This window comes from Pundamilia nyererei, unplaced genomic scaffold (assembly GCF_000239375.1).
Source record: "Pundamilia nyererei isolate P.nyererei 1_Seehausen unplaced genomic scaffold, PunNye1.0 scaffold00262, whole genome shotgun sequence".
Lineage (NCBI taxonomy): Eukaryota > Metazoa > Chordata > Actinopteri > Cichliformes > Cichlidae > Pundamilia > Pundamilia nyererei.
Genome location: NW_005187663.1, coordinates 505,223 through 525,028, shown reverse-complemented (window position 1 = coordinate 525,028; position 19,806 = coordinate 505,223). Strand labels below are relative to the sequence as shown.

The 19,806-nt window shown below is 43.6% G+C and overlaps 1 protein-coding gene across 2 annotated transcripts in view; it reads left to right on the top strand.

Moving 5' to 3' along the window:
- rragd (ras-related GTP binding D) overlaps positions 1-19,806 on the top strand; it is a 62,406-nt gene that overhangs the window by 22,103 nt on the left and 20,497 nt on the right. The window contains exons 3-6 of one of the 2 annotated variants that reach the window (XM_005750115.1): positions 925-1,124; positions 5,522-5,572; positions 10,159-10,273; positions 15,756-15,898. In XM_005750115.1, coding sequence (XP_005750172.1) covers positions 925-1,124; positions 5,522-5,572; positions 10,159-10,273; positions 15,756-15,898 — 509 coding nt within the window. The remainder of the gene's footprint in view (positions 1-924; positions 1,125-5,521; positions 5,573-10,158; positions 10,274-15,755; positions 15,899-19,806) is intronic. The other variant, XM_005750116.1, reaches the window with a different exon arrangement.

The following is a 19,806-nucleotide window of genomic DNA, read 5'->3' as shown; positions in this document are numbered from 1 at the left end:
TCATACTCATAATACAAGTCAGAGCTTTATAAAAGCTAAAGTTTTGTTTTCAAAATTGGAGTTCAAGTTATTTTTACTTCCAATAGTGTTAACATACTACACAGGTCATGAACAAGATTTTTTAAAATTTTCATTGTAAGTGGGCTAAAGCAGTTAATTAAAAGTAGTCTAACATAAATGCTGTAATTTTGTTATTTTAATAAACCAGGTAACTTGGATGGATTGGATGCTGGCGTGACCACAGTGCACACGTCTAATGTTGCTCACAGTGGTCCAAGGGACCGCTCAGGGAGTTTTTGTGTTCGCTCAGACACATGAAAAATTAGAGGGAACATTGATCACTAGTAACCTTCACTAGTTCTGTTTCTGTGCTATGATGAACCCTAAATCATTTTTAATACTTAAGTTTTAATGGTGATTTTTTTAACAGACTTTTGTGGATGGGCTTTAACTGACATGTTTGTGTGATGGCTTGAAGTTAGTTCATGGAGATCAGTAGGAGAGAAAAGGAGAAGGGGAATATAAATGGAGGTGTGGCAAGGTGGGAGGACTTAAGGCGCATGCACACATACACGCACAGCCCACCGTGGCAGTCATATATCTTGCTTTTTTTCCTAGATTCCTAGATACTTAACCTTTGCAAAATTGAGATATCCTTGTACTAAGAAACAAGAAAATCCAATTCGGCTGTAATGCTGGTGCAGTGTTTAGCTCAAGTAAAAAACATTTTGTGTTCTAAATTCTTGTTTATTGGGGCTGTTTGTTTTAGTTTGGTACAGGACTTACCTTTTTCAACTACTGGGATTGAAGTGTCATGCTTAGTTCAAGGGGTTTAAAATCAAGTTAAAATTTAGTCTACTTCTTGCTTTTTGATGAACAGTTTGTAAGAGCTTAGACTAAAAGGAATTTCTCTTTTCATGACAGGATGACTATGTGGAAGCTCTGAGTAGACTGCATCTCACAGTGACCAGGGCTTACAAAGTAAACCCAGATATCAGCTTTGAAGTGTTCATTCACAAAGTGGATGGCTTGTCTGATGACCACAAGATCGAGAAGCAGAGGGATATCCACAAACGAACCAACACTGACCTCACAGATGCAGGACTGGAGCAGATACATCTAAGGTTGTGCATCAACTAAAGCTTATAAAGGGATTTTGAGTTTGAGGTTTGGATTAATTATATGCATAGATTTTTTTTAAAAGTGGTATTAAGCAACAGTACTTTCTTGAAGGTCTTTCATAAAATATTTGGATATTGGCTGCATTATTGGGTACTTGTTCACTCATGATTCAATTCAGTTAATTAATAGTTCTTTCCCCTTTTAAACACCTCTTTCAACTTTCAATCTTTTCTTTTTTGTATATTAGTTCAGTTGTTGTGTACATATTTAAAAGCCACAGAATTAATTAACGGTCATTTTGTGCTGATGATGTTTATGTAAATCTGTGACAGTGCTAGATATTACACGTTGGTAAAGCAAAACACCTTGCTATTTCGATTATTGCTCACTAATCAATGGAAAGGTGCATTTAAGTGCTAAAAGGGTTCAATCAGAAGTAAGTTGCAATTTTGGCATCATGAGTTTGGATGTAAAACTGCATGCTTCTAACAACTTGTTAATCACTAGTCATTAGCTAGTGATATCCTAGATAATCCTCCTTTCTGAAACTGTAATGATCTGAAAAGAGTGACTGAAAACATAATCTCAATAGCAGAGTGTTGACCGAGGTCCATTAGATTTGTTTAGGAATGAAAGTATTTTTGCAACGAACTCAACTGTCACTGTCACAACACCCACCAGCCCTGGGTTTGAGGAGGGAGATGACCCACGCATGATCCTGGAAGTCTTCTAAGCCACGCTGGAAGTGTACTTGTGGCTTGGAAGAAAAATGGTCACTCGGCCTGTTGCCTCTGCTTTCTGGGGAGGCTCGGGTAGTGATCTACTTCTTCCTTCCTTTTTGAGGGTATCAGGCAGGTAGTCCTGGACTGACCAGGTAGTCAATACGGTATGGATGTAATTAAAGAAAACCGTGAGGAAGGTCTAAAACCCATCTAAAAATGAAATTTAATGTTGCCACCCTGAATCTAAGAAAAAACTGCCTTCTCCACTATGTACGGTTTGTAGCATTTTGTCACACTTCCGCTTGGCTTGTTCAGAACCACAGCCACCTTCCATAACCTCATGGACTGGCTCTTGTGTCCACATGCTGCATATACTGCTGCTTACTTGATGATCAACAGCGACATCTGGGCGGATGATATTTACAGTGGGGCAAAAAAGTATTTAGTCAGCCACCGATTGTGCAAGTTCCCCCACCTAAAATGATGACAGAGGTCAGTAATTTGCACCAGAGGTACACTTCAACTGTGAGAGACAGAATGTGAAAAAAAAATCCATGAATCCACATGGTAGGATTTGTAAAGAATTTATTCGTAAATCAGGGTGGAAAATAAGTATTTGGTCAATAACAAAAATACAACTCAATACTTTGTAACATAACCTTTGTTGGCAATAACAGAGGTCAAACGTTTACTATAGGTCTTTACCAGGTTTGCACACACAGTAGCTGGTATTTTGGCCCATTCCTCCATGCAGATCTTCTCGAGAGCAGTGATGTTTTGGGGCTGTCGCCGAGCAACACGGACTTTCAACTCCCGCCACAGATTTTCTATGGGGTTGAGGTCTGGAGACTGGCTAGGCCACTCCAGGACTTTCAAATGCTTCTTACGGAGCCACTCCTTTGTTGCCCGGGCGGTGTATTTTGGATCATTGTCATGTTGGAAGACCCAGCCTCGTTTCATCTTCAAAGTTCTCACTGATGGAAGGAGGTTTTGGCTCAAAATCTCACGATACATGGCCCCATTCATTCTGTCCTTAACACGGATCAGTCGTCCTGTCCCCTTGGCAGAAAAACAGCCCCATAGCATGATGTTTCCACCCCCATGCTTCACAGTAGGTATGGTGTTCTTGGGATGCAACTCAGTATTCTTCTTCCTCCAAACACGACGAGTTGAGTTTATAGCAAAAAGTTCTACTTTGGTTTCATCTGACCACATGACATTCTCCCAATCCTCTGCTGTATCATCCATGTGCTCTCTGGCAAACTTCAGACGGGCCTGGACATGCACTGGCTTCAGCAGCGGAACACGTCTGGCACTGCGGGATTTGATTCCCTGCCGTTGTAGTGTGTTACTGATGGTGACCTTTGTTACTTTGGTCCCAGCTCTCTGCAGGTCATTCACCAGGTCCCCCCGTGTGGTTCTGGGATCTTTGCTCACTGTTCTCATGATCATTTTGACCCCACGGGATGAGATCTTGCGTGGAGCCCCAGATCGAGGGAGATTATCAGTGGTCTTGTATGTCTTCCATTTTCTGATGATTGCTCCCACAGTTGATGTTTTCACACCAAGCTGCTTGCCTATTGTAGATTCACTCTTCCCAGTCTGGTGCAGGTCTACAATACTTTTCCTGGTGTCCTTCGAAAGCTCTTTGGTCTTGGCCATGGCGGAGTTTGGAGTCTGACTGTTTGAGGCTGTGGACAGGTGTCTTTTATACAGATGATGAGTTCAAACAGGTGCCATTCATACAGGTAACGAGTGGGGGACAGAAAAGCTTCTTACAGAAGACGTTACAGGTCTGTGAGAACCAGAGATTTTCCTTGTTTGAGGTGACCAAATACTTATTTTCCACCCTGATTTACGAATAAATTCTTTACAAATCCTACCATGTGGATTCATGGATTTTTTTTCCACATTCTGTCTCTCATAGTTGAAGTGTACCTCTGGTGCAAATTACTGACCTCTGTCATCATTTTAAGTGGGAGAACTTGCACAATCAGTGGCTGACTAAATACTTTTTTGCCCCACTGTAGTTGAGTGGCTACGGTGCTGGAGTCATAGCCAACCTCAAAAAGTCCTTTCTCCCACCGTCCAAACGAACCCCCCAAACAGATAAGACAGGGCAATTGTGGCTGAAGAGTTGGCAGTTCGTCTTGTAATTGGAAGGTTGCCGGTTCGAGCCCTGGCTCCGACAGTCTCGGGTGTTGTGTCCTTGGGCAAAACACTTCACCCGTTGCCTACTGGTGGTGGTCAGAGGGCCCGGTGGCGCCAGTGTCAGCAGCTTCTGTCGGTGTGCCCCAGGGCAGCTGTGGCTACAATGCAGCTTGCCGTCACCAGTGTGTGAATGGGTGGATGACTGAATGTAGTGTAAAGCGCGTTGGGGTCCATAGGGACTAAGTAAAGCACTATACAAATACAGGCCATTTACCATTTTACTACCCCCAGTTTGCGCTTGACTTCACTGAAAAAACAAGCCCTTTAACTGACCTTGCCTGAAAGGGTGTCCTAGATTTGGTCCAGTGAATGGCGCGGTGCCAGGCATGCTCTCTTTGGGGAACCCCTGCCCCATGCTCCTAACTTTCCCTCCCTCCCTTTCATTCTGCTGATGGATGCCTTGAACAGAGAGTTGGGGGCCATTTTGTCACAGCAGGTAAGTGAGATCGACCACCCTATTGTGTTCGTCAGCCGGAAGAGGAAGTCCCGATACAGCACAGTGGAGAAGAACGGTCTAGCAATCTTGCAGGCAGTCGACCCTCTTCGTTATTGCCTCCTGGGACGCTCATTCATCCTCTGTTCCGACCATGCCCCCTGCAATGGCTCCACCGCATGAAGAATACCGATGCCTGGGTCACTCAGTGGTATTTGGCTCTCTGGTTATTTAAGTTCAAGTTGGTCCATAGGCGAGGGGTGCAGATAGTCGTGGCTAAATTCCTCTCCTGCTCGCGGGGGTGAGGGAGTAAGCTCATCTGGTTGTGTCCCCGGCCTAAGTTGGGCAGTGGGGTATGTGGCGGGTTGTGGTCTCCGGCTCTGCTGCAGAGAAGCAGTTTTTCAGTTGGTTCAGGGCTGGTGCCAGGGAGGCTGGCATGGCAGCTGGGGCTGATTGAATAATCAGTTTCTCCTTATATCAGGAGATTGTTGGGAACAAGACAGGTGAAAAACTGCACAGCAGTCTGAAAACTAAAATCACTGAAAACAAAATGCCACAAACCCTGTGATACTATGTACGTGTTGGTCACAGTGCGGTTCACTTAAGCAGATGTGAGCAGAGTAATAAAACTTAGGTGTCAACCAAAGAGAAAAAAAACACCCCATTATGCTTTGGAGTTGGTGGTCTCAGCCCAGTTTATAACGAACTCCAGGGTGGTTAGTTTACAGTGTGAACATGATTCCGCCTTGAGCCGACCCAACAATCAGGTGTAGGTTGTAAATTTACCATACCATCTCCGATATGATGGCGCCTGTGTTCGGCCTTGCTGCTGCTGGCTGCAGTTTCCCTCGCTCTGTTATGCTGCTGTTTCTGACTGTCCTGCTCTCCGTTTTTGTCTCTGATGTATTGCCTGCCCTAGTCTATGATCGTCTGACACTACTATCTATTCGCTCCTCTATGGTGGGCCTGGATATCGCTCCTTCATACAATGGCTTCTTCCCTCCTCCGCCGCCGGTGTCTGGATTTTTGACAGATGTCGCCAACAGCACCCTTTTGGGTCCACGCAAATCACGGAGGAGGAGAGGTAAAAGAGCTGGTGTCCAGGTGAAATTTAGACTCCTTACAGTTTGTTTGGAGTTCAATTGGATTTTTCTGTGTGAAAATCAACTGAATTACAGGGAAAAGCTACAAGTTTACAACTTAACTGTTTCAGACCAGAGTAAACAAACTACAGGTTTATAAAAATGCCCTAAAAGACAGTGGGCCCTCTGTTGTGGAGCTGCATTTCAGCCAGTGGTGTTGGGGATCTTTTCAATAATTATGGAACTATGAACACAGAAAAGTTCCATCAGATGTTGATCCACAATGCTACATCATCTTCAAAGCATCTAAGTGATAACAGCTTCATTTTTCAGTGTGACAGTGATCTCAAACACACTGCCAATGCAGTAAAAGCATACCCAGATAGAAAAACACACAGTGGAACTTTATCAGTAATGGATTGTGTCACAGGCTGGGTCTCCGACCCAGCACTCTGGGTTTTCTTTGTATTTTTTGATATGTTATTAGTTTGTGTTATTTCCTATCTGCCTTTAGTTTAGGCAGTTATTGTTCCTGGGTTTTCTATGTTTTGGGGTTTTGTATTTATTCATCACGTATTAGGTCTGTTAAGTTGTGTTGTCATGTTTAGTTTTAGTATTTCCTGTTTTATTTTGACAATGTCATGTGTTCTTTGTTCATTGTATTTAGCTTTCCTCTCCTGGTCCTGTCATTAGGTTTATGTCTGTCAGCTGTTCCCCCATGTGTCCCCACTTCCCCTGATCACCTCATGTCTGTATTTAAGCCTTTTGTTTTCTTCATGCCATTGTCGGTTCGTCTGTTTATCTCACCAGGGTCACAGTTATAGTCATGGTCTTAGCCTGTTTACCTCACCTCAGTCATTGTTCTAGTTTTCGTCTGTTATGTATTATTAGTCTTAGTCATGGTCTTTGTTTGTTATTTTCCACCACAGTCATAGTTTAGGTTTTGGTCTCAGTACCATTTAGTATTTTGTTTCTTAGTGTTTTGCCTGTTTGTTTTGGTCTCTTGGTTCATTCCCTGCCGTCATCGCAATAAAGGTTCAGTTTTCTGTTAATCATTACAATTCCTCGTCATCATCTGCTTTTGGGTCCTGTTTCCACACACATCGGCGCACCCCGCCGTGACAGATTGGTCTACTCAGAGCCTGAAACTCATCATCAAGCAGTGTGGGATCATCTTAACAAAGAAAACTTTGTGCCTTCATTACCCATTGTTGTGCAGGTGAAGCCAAAGGCAAGATGTGCTTCATTATATTTTCTAGTCTTTGGCTTGGAAGGAAGTTGGTTTGGAAGCATATTTGGCGATGCTTCATCTTCCACTTTGTGTTTGTGTGGGAGCCCTGTCAAAAACCTGTCCATTATGCTAGCAGTGTAGAAGCAGCTACCACTACTATTTGTCTTTTTTTTATTCATACCACGGCCCCCTGCAATGGCTGTGCGCCCCCCACTTTGGGAACCACTGCGATATAGTAAACTTCAAAAACTCTACAAAAAAATCCAGCACTGTCTTGTAGAAATTATCGATAGTTCAGCTTTTCTCTCAGTGACAGTACGCTGCCATAATGAATCTCTCCTCAGAGCAAGCAAGACTCACAGCATCTAAATCCTCCCTAGCATCCAAATAGGGAGGTTTTTCCTAGTTTAAGACTTTTTCCTCTGTTGTGGCAATGCCACTATCTTCCAGTTCAAAGAGAAGTCAATTATTTATAGTATGCTTTTGAATGTGTCTCATACACCATTCAATTCCTTCTCAGTGGAGATGTCAGGGTCCAGGAGTTTCAGTCTATCCACAACCTCAGATTTGTAAATTCAGAAATTCCTCCATATTAGACATATTCCGCCATAGTTAGTGTAGCATAGTATATTTAACTGCAAAGTGACAATGGTGTGTATAAGAATTTCTTGTATTTATGTATTATTCACATTAATTTATTGTAGAATGCCTTAGTGCCACTGAATTTTAGCATGTCTCACACTCATGCAGTTAGACAGATGGTGGGGGGTCCGGTAAGGAAGTTGGGGGGAAGCAGACAACTCCACAGGAAGAATCTTTTGTCTCTTCGACGACTCTGGGAGGTAGCAAGTAGGACTGGGCAATATGACCCAAAATTCATATCTTGATATTTTTTAGCTGGATGGCAATATACGATATATATCTTGATATTTTAGGTAAGAACAAAAAGAGTTCTTAGTCAAAGCTGTGTCCCAGATGTCACACAGGTACATCTGTTATGCACAAAAACAAACAATGTTGTTTTTGTGCATAACAAAAAGCTCACAATTGTGGAGTCAAAATGTAAACTAAAAGATGCTGAGCATGATAACAAAGACAGACAGATTTCAGAGCTGCTCTATTCCCAAGTTCTACTGGGTGACTGACAGCCTGGAGTTTGAAATCCGCTCCGTAACCATGTCTCTTAATAGGTGCCATTTATGGTCCTTATACACACACAATACGGTAATATTACGTTGAAGCACAGTACGTATTGCTCCGCGAGGCTCCAGACCACGGTAGTCGTAATGCTCCAACAATCCATCAAGCGGTGCAGCTCCGTAGCTTAGCAAAGTCGTACTAAAACATTTTTTGACAGATTGCTGAGTGCCGTGTACCACATAAAATCAGTTCGCGGAAAGTAAGCACAACCAGAATTCATACATAAGGCGCACTGTCGATTTTTGAGAAAATAAAAGGATTTTAGGCTGTGCAGCCCCTGCATGTCGTTAGCGCGGTTAGCGCGCTAACACGTTGACGCCGTCCAGCCCCACGCACGGAGCGATCCGCGGTAACTCGTTAACAGAGATTTGCCGTGTCCATCTTGGTGTTGCCTGCAGGTGAAGCTATGGGGGAGGGGGAGTTGTGTTCAGAGGCCCAGTAACGTTGCGTAGAGACAAAAGTGGACGAAGGAGAGGCAAACTTGCGGCTCCACAAGTATAATTATAACGTAACATATACTATATCGATATAAACGATATTGTCTTAGAGCTCGTATAAAAATATATAGATCTTTTTAAAAAAAACTCGATATATCGAGTAGCAAGGGAGTGTGAACCTTAAGGTGTGAAACAGCTGTGTACTGCCTTTTGTTCCTGGAGAAGGTATTTAACTGAGAGCCATGCTAGGCTCAGGGAGACTCTGCTGACCGTCTGCCCCGCGATCATGCAGGCTCTCCATCAAGCTTGGTTGTCTGTTCTTTGTTTTGATTAAAGAATGTTAGCTACTGCTCACCGCTTGTCTGCAGGCTTTACTTAATGGAAAACTTCCACAACAGGTGCTTTTCAATGCCTTTTATATAGGAATAGAACCAGAACACAAGCAGTTGGAAACCCTGTGTATCCACCCATTTTTAGAGGAATGTTTTTTTGTTAAACCTCCTAACACTGACATATGAATCATTCAAGCACAAAACATCTTCTAACTCCAGGTATAAATTAATGTTTTGTCTACACATAACTGATAACTTGGCAAGAAAGCAATGTTAAATGGTATCTTTACCAGGCACTGCAGTGAACCACTGAACCTACAAAAAGATTGTTTGACAGGAATAATAGTATTCACTGACAGACTGGCCCTGGAACAGTGATAGAAATCTGCTGCCATCTGCAGTATGATGAAGATGAAATGAGGGTGGACGTTTCAGCAAGACAATGATCCCAAACACAGCCAAGGAAAATCTATAGGTTTCAGAGAATGGCCCAACCAATGGCCAGCCTAACCTGAATGTAGCTGAAAATCTCTGGCAAACAACTAAAGCTCAAATTTCATAGAAGAGGCCTACAGAACCTTCAGGATTTGAAGACGGATTGTATAGAAGAATGGGGCAAAATCATACCTGCGCAATGCATACAACTAGTTTACTTGAAGCTATCACCAACAAGGCTTTTTTAGGAAGTCTTAAATACATTTCAGTAAGGTTTCCGCCTCATTATTACACATAACTTAATTTATGGACATATATGGTTTGATTTCTTTGCATGTGTTGATTGGATGGGTTGTTACCAGCTTCTTTTTAAATTGCAGAAACTGCAATTATTGGATCTTGAAACTCTTTTGATTCGGTTCAGTTTGATTCAATTTTATATGAAAACACTCACCTCAAGGTGGTTTATATTGTAAGGTAAAGAATACAATATTAGAAAGAAATCCCAACATTGATATAACCCCCTATGTGTAAGCACTTGGCGACAGTGGGAAAGACAAATTTCTTTTCAATAGGAAACACCTCACAGAAATAAACTCAAGTGGTATATAAACACACAGACTAAATATAGGTGAGTGAAGAACACTAAGTGCATTATAGGAAGCCCCCAACAGCTTAAGCCTTTTGTAGCATAACTAAGGGAGGGTTAAGGGTCACCTGACTAACTGTATCCTTTATCAAAATAAAAAACGTTTTATGCCTAATCCTAAAAGTAAAGAAGGTGTCTGTCTCCCTACTGTCTTTTCAAACTAAGAGCTGCTTCCATAGTAGAGGGCCATACAGCTGAAGGCTCTGCCTCCTTTCCTAGATTTGAAAACTCTAAACTGCTGTCTTTTTATTAATGGGTAAAAAACCCCCAGTTCTGATTCATATTTCTCTTTCTAACCCTGCAGCTTTTATTTAACCAGCATATATGACCACTCCATATTTGAGGCCTTCAGCAAAGTGGTCCAAAAGCTCATCCCACAGCTGCCAACGCTGGAAAATCTGCTTAACATCTTTATATCTGTGAGTAGTTCGCTTTTCTTGCACACAAACACACTTACAGCATCACTGAGTGAACAGCATGCAACTGGATTATTGTAATGGTCTTTTTACTTGTCTCAGCAAATCAGCTCTGGATCGCCTTCAGACTGTGCAGACTTTTAACTGGCACAAACAAGAGGTCACACATTACTCCAGTTCTGGCTTCTCTTCATTGGTTGCCAGTAAATTTTAGGGTTCATTTTAAAATTTTAGTCGTAACTTTTAGAGCTCTTCATGGTGAAGCTCCCCAGTACATCTCTGACCTGTTGAAACCTCATGCTTCATAGGTCTTAGACTTAGGTCTTCAGGTCAGAGGTTACTGTTAGTCCCACATCCTAGGTTCAAAACACGTGGGGTTCAGGCTTTTCAGGCACTGGCACCAAGGCTGTGGAACTGTCTTCTGTTGTCTTTATGCTGTCTAGACTCCACTGACTCCTTTAAAAAGCATCTGAAGACATTTTTATACAAACCAGCTTTTAATTAATTTTGTCATTATTTTATATTATTTTATTTATAATTCTGGTTTTATTGTGGAGCACTTTGTGATTTTTATCTGTGAAAAGTGCTATATAAATAACTTTTACTTACTAACTTACTAAATGTTTAGGTCAACCCTCTGTACAAACCTAATGTGTGCTTTTCTGATTGAAGTTGGAATGTGCAGGTAACTAAATTTTTATGTGCATGCCTTTTTGTGCTTTACAACAGCCACTAGATGGTAGAAATGTATAAGGTCAACTTCAGTGTACGATGGCATATCCTGCTGAGAACCAACCTATTCATTTATCTCCTCTGTAATGGACCGTTTAAAGAAAAAAAAAAAGTCTTTGGACTTATTTGAGCTAAATACTAAGTCCTGGTGTGCTTAAGAGGACATCTCGGGCTTTCCACTGATATTTGATGTGTTATTTGGGCTCTTTTTGCTCTAAAGAGGAAGGGAATTATAAAAAAAAAGTTCAATGGGAAAATTATTTTTTCCTCTGTTTTTAGGAGGATATTAAAGAGTCAAAAATCATTACTTGCTGTATCAGTGGTTATTGTTGAGCTATTCACAGCTCAGCTCTTTCATTCATGAGTTTTCATCCAATCTAAGTTAAAACTGAAAAGTAATTGCAGCATTGTGCTTTTTGTGTCTCAGTATTGCTATTTATGGACTTAGCTGGATCTTTGGCCTAATTGTCATTCTGCCAAATGAGGTAGGGACTTCTCTGAGGTCCTGGGAGATGCATCGGAATATAAATATGTATGTGTAGAATGAACAGTTCACCTTAGACAAATCTTTCTGCCTTTGCTATATTAGTTAGCACAGGTAATACTACTGGGTTAAACCAATGTCCTCGAACGGGGGAGAGCATAAACTTTCAGCTCTAAAGTAGGGTTTATACAGCTTTTCCTGGTAAGATATATATTCTATTATGACATTACACAACTTCAAAACATCTTTCTGCAGCTTCATTAATACCCAAATCCAGAATGAGGACAGATTTTTGTCTGTGTTTTATTTATTTATTTATTCATTTATTTATTTATTTTAGGGATTTAAGCATTATGAATTTCCAAGCATTTTGTCTTGAGCACTTGAAACAAAATGTAGTATTATTGTTGGAGTTGATAAAAATCTATTTTCTTTGATTTGCTTAAAATTCCAGAGCGTGTAAGCTTTGAAAACGTCTGTGATATCTGCGGGATGATAGTATCTCTAGCAGCTGAGAAAAGCTGCACACTGTGAATAGGCCTGCACACAGAGATATGTAAATTTCAGATCTGACAAACTGAATGAAAGTAAGTCTTACTTCCAGCATTACACGGGGTCTTCACTGGACACCATGGGGTATTTCTGTGTGTATAAGGATCAAATATTCATGTCATCCCATTAAGATTTTTGGCTAAAAAGACAAACTCACATGTTGTCTGTTTACCCTGCCGTCAAATAAATGTATAAAAAAACAGTAAGTTATTGAATAAAATTAGTATTTGATCCTCTATAAACCAGCCAGAATTCTTACTCCTAGACTGGCTATGTGCCCATGTGACAGTTACTCTTGATCTGAACTCATGTGTAGCACAGAATCAGTTTCTTCCCTTTCCAGGTATTTTCCAATAGTGGTTATTACCTGGTTGACTGCTGTCTGTTTGCGATCTAAATGTTTTAGCAGGTTAAATAAGTATTGAGCATGTCACCAACTTTCTAAGTAAATATATTTCTAAGGGTGGTATTGACAAGAAATTGTCACCAGATGTCTCTAATAACCTATCCAATCCACACATGCAAAGAAATCAAACCACAGATGTCCATAAAATATGTGTAATAATGAGAATTGACACATGGATAAATCATTGAACTTTGTACAAAAGGCTTGGTTGGTTATTTTTTTGCCTATTCTTCCACACAAACAGTCTTCAAATCCTCAAGGTTCTTTGGAACCCATCTATGAACTTTCAGGTCAGGCCTGGCCATTTGCTGGGATATTCTAGCAGCTTTACTTTCTTTCTCTGAAACCTACAGAGAGTTTCTTTGGCTGTGCGTTTGGTATCATCGTCTTGCTGAAACATCCAACCTTGTTTCATCTTCATCATCATGGTAGAGGGCAGCAGATTTGTATCAAGAATGTCTCGGTACATTTTTCCATTTATTCTTCCTTCAGTTATATGAAGTACGTGTACATGAAGTACACACTGCCATATGTTGCAAAATGGCCCCACACCATGATATTCCCACCTCTAAACTTCACTGTTGGTATAGTGTTCTTGGGTTGATATGCAGTGCCTTTTGACCTCCAAACATAGTGTCATGTATTATTATAGTATCCAAAGAGTTCAATTTTGGTCTCATCTGACCAGACTGTATTCCCCCAGTATTTCACAGGCTTGTCTAAATGTATTTCAGCAAACTTTAAACATGCTTTTTTATGTTTTTTATTCAGCAGTGGGGGTCTTGTGTGATGAGTATGCATACAGGCCATGGCAGTTGAGTACTTTTTATCTGATTTAGTTCTCAGCTCAGGTAAAATCATTATTGTGGCTGATTTTAACATCCATGTAGATGCTAAAAATGACAGCCTCAACATGGCATTTAATCTGTTATTAGACTCAATTGGTTTCTCTCAAAATGTAAAAGAACCCACCCACCACTTTAATCACACTCTAGATCTTGTTTTAACATATGGCATAGAAACTGAACATTTAACAGTTTCCTGAAAACCCTTTCCTGTCTGATCATTTTCTGATAACATGTAAAATTTACAATTATTGATTACACAGCAGTGGAGAGTAGACTTTATCACAGTAGATGTCTTTCTGAAAACACTGTAACTAAGTTTAAGAATATAATCCACCCACTGTTATCATCTTCAATGCCCTGTACCAACACAGAGCAGAGCAGCTATCTGAACGCTACCCCAACAGAGGTCGATCATCTTGTTAATATATTTGACTCTTCACTACGTACGATTCTGGATACTGTAGCTCCAGTGAAAACTAACGCCTGAAATCAGAAGTACTTGACTCCTGGTATAATTCTCAAACACGCACCTTAAAGCAGATAACTCGTAAGCTGGAGAGGAAATGGTGTATCACACTTTTGGAAAATCCATCATTTAGCCTAGAGAAATAGTTTGGAGAAAAGTGGGCCAAAAATTACCCAGTAAGGCTGTTTTCTTGCAATATCATTGTAATGAAAAGTTATTATTTAGTTTTAGTCAGAACCAGGCAGTGGAGCAATGCTCATCACCTGTCTCTAGCCCACATCCTTCAAAGAGTAGCCCTCATCGCAGCTATTTATTCCCATGACAGTTACAATACACATCACAGCACAACACAAGCCCGTTCCACTGTAAAACCCCCCAATGGTTCTAAAACAAGGCACTATGTGTATGTATGTGTGTGCACCTGTATGCGTGTGTGTGTGTGTGTGTGTGTGTGTGTGTGTGTGTGTGTGTGTGTGTGTGTGTGTGAGGCCTCCTGCTCACCAAAAGGATCATAAAAGCAGGAAGCTTACAACAGAAGAAACAGATCTTCCAGAGAGAATGTATCTGCAATAAAACCTCCCCCAGCACAGAGTGGCTGGAGAGGTGGTCAGGATCAAAGGAATGGCTTTGATCCTATAGTTTGAACCAAGACTTTACAAATTAATAAACACAATGACAATATTCAACAATTTGACTTAACATTATGCCATTTCAATTTTTATGGTATCAGATCTCTAACCCTTTTATACATTTTAGAGAACTGTAGTTTTTGCATTACTACCCCAAACTTCGTAAGTGAGCCAAAAATGGATCGCATTAATGTCCTATGGAATTTCATGAGAACTTTTTCTCCTTATCAACTGTGACTGTCAGGAATATATATTTTGTGGGCAACAGTGTCACCTCTTCAGAAGACTATTTTATACAGTAGGAATTAGCAGACAGCATACATTTGGCATTGAGACAGCAATTCATAATACGTGCCTGAAGCCTCAAGTGTGGCCTGAAGACCTTCTGCATTTCTGATGCCCACATGAACTATGCAATATTCATAACAGTTCACACAGGTAGACAAACAACGGAAGACGTTCAATATAATCTGGGGAAAGAATCTGTCCAGTTGTGCAGTAGATTCAGAACGACAAGATGCAGCATCACCACAGATAACTTTCCTCCAGTATGCCCATTGAGCAATGTCTGCTGGAGACACAAATGTGGAGCCTCTACAATAGAACAAGGCAGACATCATTCCTCTGATGAAGGCTTCTGAGTCCATAGAGGTTCCTAGGAAAGAGTTTGGATTGACAGCACGAAACACTTGGTTTCCATACAGCGAAGGGACAAGGTAAAAATATGATAAATAAAATCTAATACAAATGATTATTCTTAACAAAGTGTAACCTAGCAGGCTAACCTTCAAGCTCCCAGGTCCTGTACAGTATCTTAGCTGTTCCTAGGACTGCACTCTTCTTCTCTGAGCCCTTGGAACTTCTCCTGCTTCTCGTGTTCCTTCTTCCTGATGTTCCTGTCATTCAATATAAATCGCCTTGAGGCGACTGTTGTTGTGATTTGGCGCTGTATAAATAAAATTTAATTGAATTTGGTATCGCTACGTCTGTCACTATTGGGGGGAATGATGAATGCGCAATGTTTCGCCAACTGCTGCCCCTGTAAAAGACAAAAAAACCCATAGATTCATAAATCACCAATCTTCCTATAGACTGTGTGAGAAAGAGAGGGAGAGAGAGGGAGAATGCCGCCCTCTTTGTCACAAATGCACTTGATAATGATGGTGGGAAAAGTATTCTGGTGTTAATAAGAACTCAGCAGTGCAGTTGTCTTTTTCCTTTGCTTTTTTGGGGGGGACAGCCTTTTAGTACTCTAATTGTTAAAGCAACTATTCTGGCTGCATAGAATGGTCATGAATAGAATGGTATTTATATAGAAAAAAAATCCATAACTACTTTTCTCTTTTGTTTCTCTGCCTCTGATTTCAGAACTCGGGTATTGAAAAGGCCTTCTTGTTTGACGTAGGCAGCAAGATTTACATCGCTACAGACAGCAGTCCAGTAGATATGCAGACGTATGAACTGTGTTGTGATATGATTGACGTGGTCATTGACATCTCCTGCATTTATGGGTAAGTCAGTAGACTTTCTCTTAATGCCACAAGCTCAATGTTCACATTCTCTCCTGTAATCTCTCTCTCTCTCTCTCTCTCTCTCTCTCTCTCTCTCTCTCTCTCTCTCTCTCTCTCATCAGAAACTGATGAGAAAGAATTGGAGTTCTGAAATTAGGTCGTCAGAGTAAAATTCCAGCTCTTCTCAAAGTTAGAATTGGAAAGTATCTATTTGTCTCATGAACAGAGGGAATTGACATTATATATTACAGATCTCATTGTGACGTAAAACCCAAAGGATGGTAGGTACTCCTGATTCCCTCATAGATCAGAAAGGACATGCTTTGTATTTAATTATCAACCCAGCTTGAACCTATGTCCTAATCTAAATTTGTGTAATTAGAGGTCAGGTTTCGGCTAAAATCAGACCGAACAGTAGTTGATACATTTCTGATGGACAGGCAGTGGAAGAGAGAGGAGCAGAAGCGCTACTGACCTGCTTATAATGTATTATTGTATATAGAGATTAAAAGAAACAAAATTCATCCTCAAACAGTTAAACATTACAATCCATGAAAAAATTTGTGTGTTTAAATAAAACCTGTCCTTTGTGACAATCAAAATTGTGATCTGAAATCACCTCAGTACCAAAGACATTTAGTTTTTCCAAGAACAGCTATATAAAATCTCTACTTGAATCTCTACAAGAATCTCTACCTCTTCTTGTTCGTGTCAATCTTTTGGCTGTTTATATATTTCTATTTCTATTTGTGTTATTTCAGTTATTACGTTATATGTGGTATAGTATGACAATGTCTAAGGCAGGAAAAAAGGAAAGAGGAAGGGAGGGAAATATAATATTGTGGTGAGCTCAGATAAGGAGGAGACAGAGGTATCGTTTGGTCTTGCTCCCCGCGAGCTAGCCAGGTAGCACAGCCGTTTATTAGCATTCACGGACAAACACACACCACCTAACACATCCGCTCGGCACACCTCTAGTGTAACAACAACAACAACACAAAATGGCGCTCTCCCCACCCAGAAACACACAGTCGCAGAGAGAGAGCGTCACCTGTATACATGGCAACATAACAACAGAACATAGCTGTCAGAACAAAACCCTAAACAGCCCTGACCCGCTACATAGCCCCCACGTAAGGGGTCAGTCGTCCCCGACAACCCCATTCCCCAACACAAAGTCCTGCAAATGTCCAGGTGTCTTCTTTCGACGCACTGGCCGATCTCGACCGGCGGGGGAAGAGTCACTCGGATCAGAACATGGGGTGCCACCAGCATCCCCTGCCCCGGCAGCTGCTGGAGCGAGCGATCGGTACGGTGAGAGTCTGTCCTGGTGCAACACACCGTGCGCCCCGGGCCCGGCATGCGGACCCGTTACACCACTTCTGTTAGCCGCTCCACGACCTCCCCCGGCCCTTGCCAGTGGCTGCAGAGCTTGGGGGACACTCCTCTCTTGCGAACTGGGCAGTACACCCAAACCTTGTCGCCAGGCACGAAAGCTCCCCCTCGGCACCTGGTGTCACAGGCTCCTTTCAGTCGAACTCTGGAGCTGGCCTTAGCCTGGTGGGCATAGTCGTGAACCACCCGTGGCCGCTACCTCCGCCTCCTGCAGCAGTCCATGGCCGCCGGTTCCCTGACTCGGTTATGGGGAAAGGCCCTAGGACGTCCACTCCCACTCTCTCCATCGAGGCCCCCACCAGATACTGCTGCACGGGGGCAGTGGGGCGTTGAGTGGGGCCTTTCCGTGCCGTGCAGGTGTCACAGCAGTGCACGTGAAGTTCCACATCCCGTCGAGAACCAGGCCAGTAGAACCATCCCCTGAGACGGCGGAGAGTTTTGGCATTCCCATAGTGGCCGGCCCCCACCGAGCCGTGGACAAGCTCGAGCACCTGCAACCGCAGCGACCGAGGCACCAACAGCTGCAGGAGATCTCTGCCCTGACCGGGGGACCGCAATCTCCGGTATAGGATGCCGTTGTGGGTCTCGAGATTGTTTTACTGGGAGTAGTAGGCCTTCACCTCGAGCCCCTGTTCTGACACCCCTGTCCAGCCTGGGCGTCGTGCCGCCTCCAGCCAGGCCCCCACCTGAACCAACGTCACATCAGCCTCCTGCTCCCACTTCAGCTGCTGCATGGTCAACGGGAGCCATCCCCCTCCACTAGCTGGGCCTGAGTAGTAGCCACACTCAGTGCCTCCTGGGCCCGCTCCTCCTGTCATTTCGAGAGGGGCAGCCGGTGTGAGCGCAGACGGATGGGCTGAGCAGAGCCGGTGTCAATGGTGCGCTGAACCAGCCGCGTCTGCCTGCAGTCTTTGCCACTAGTGGCAACAATGTCCACATTCTCGTCCAGGAGGCACCTCAACCGCTGCCACTGGTCATCAACAGCTTGGGTTGTCTTGGTCGAGGGAGGTTTGTCTTGCCTAGAGGCTGGGCCTGAGGCGAGTAGAGATGGTCCAGAGCCACCGGCGTCCGAAGTCTGTTGAGTGGCACCTGCCCGGCTTGTCTGTCTCTGGTCCCCTCCGTTCCCTGCTTTTGACCGCACTGGAGGGCCAGAGTCTCTGCACCAAGAGTGATAGCCAGCTTCGCGGTGTTAACGCAGGCCCCCAGCGGGTCGGCAGATCAAGGCCGATGATGCACTGGTCTTGGATGTCAGCAAGCCAGAAGTCATGCACCAGCTCCAGATCCGCAACGGTTTCTTCCCCAGCATGTCAGTTCTCTCCCCCATCACCGTCATCAGCTGGGTGTCGGTGGGCGACCAACCCATCACAAGCAGCCCAGACGTTCCAGGGAGCACACCAGGTCATATTAGGGAAATGGTAGACCCCGTATCCACCAGGGCCCAGCAGGGCTGGTCCTCATCACAGCAGCTCAGGTAGAGTCCCTTGAGGTGCCCGACTAGGCCCACCACCGTGCATCGTTCTTGGAGGGGGGGCAGGAAGCTGGAGCGGTGGTCCCCTCACTACACCCTCTTGTTTCCCTGAGGCCACATAGTACTGGTCTTTGGTGCGGGCGCCAGGCAGTTGCGCGCCACGTGACCAGGCTCATTGCACTGGTAGCAACGGTCAGTCAGTCGACGGGGACGCCTCCAGGGCAGAGGGCTGCAACTGGCATATCTCTGGCGACCTCCCCCTCTCTGTCGCAGTCTGCGGTTCTGATTTGGGGGTAGTTTGGGGGGTCACCTGCTGGTTAGGTCGCGAGGCGAGCACCAGCTCTGCCCTTTCAGCCTCAAGGAGTGCCTCACGGAGAGTTTGAGGCATGGCCAGGCGGACGTGTTGGTGTAGTCACTCTGGAAAAAGTCCTCGCAGAAAAGCAGCTCCTCACAGGCTGCTGCTGGGAACTCCGGGTAGCCACGACGAGCATACAGCAACACATCCGATGCTAAGGAGCCCAGGCTCTCCCCCGGCCGACGGCTCCGGTTGGTCAGCTGCTCCCTGCTTCATGGGAGGCAGCCCATGAAGCATTGTCCTAGCGTCCGCGGTGCGCTCGCGCCGTCGGGACCCGTCGGGGGACTTACATGGCCGCTCACTTCCTCTCTCTTCAATCGTCAGCTTCCCAGGCAGCGAATGCTCTCCTCGATGGCTTGCTCCAGCCTCCAAATGTCTTCCTCCCTTACGGCAAGGGTGAGCTATCCCACTTCTGACACCAATGTGGCGAGCTCAGACAAGGAGGAGACAGAGGAGCACAGCCGTTTATTAGCATTCACGGACGAACACACACCACGCTAACACACCCGCTCGACGCATCTCTAGCGTAACAACAACAACAACCCAAAATGGCACTCTCCCCACCCAGAAACACACAGTCGCAGAGAGAGAGCGTCACCTGTAACCATGGCAACATAACAACAGAACATAGCTGTCAAAACAAAACCCCAGACAGCCCTGACCCGCTACAATGTGATATAAGGATAAAGT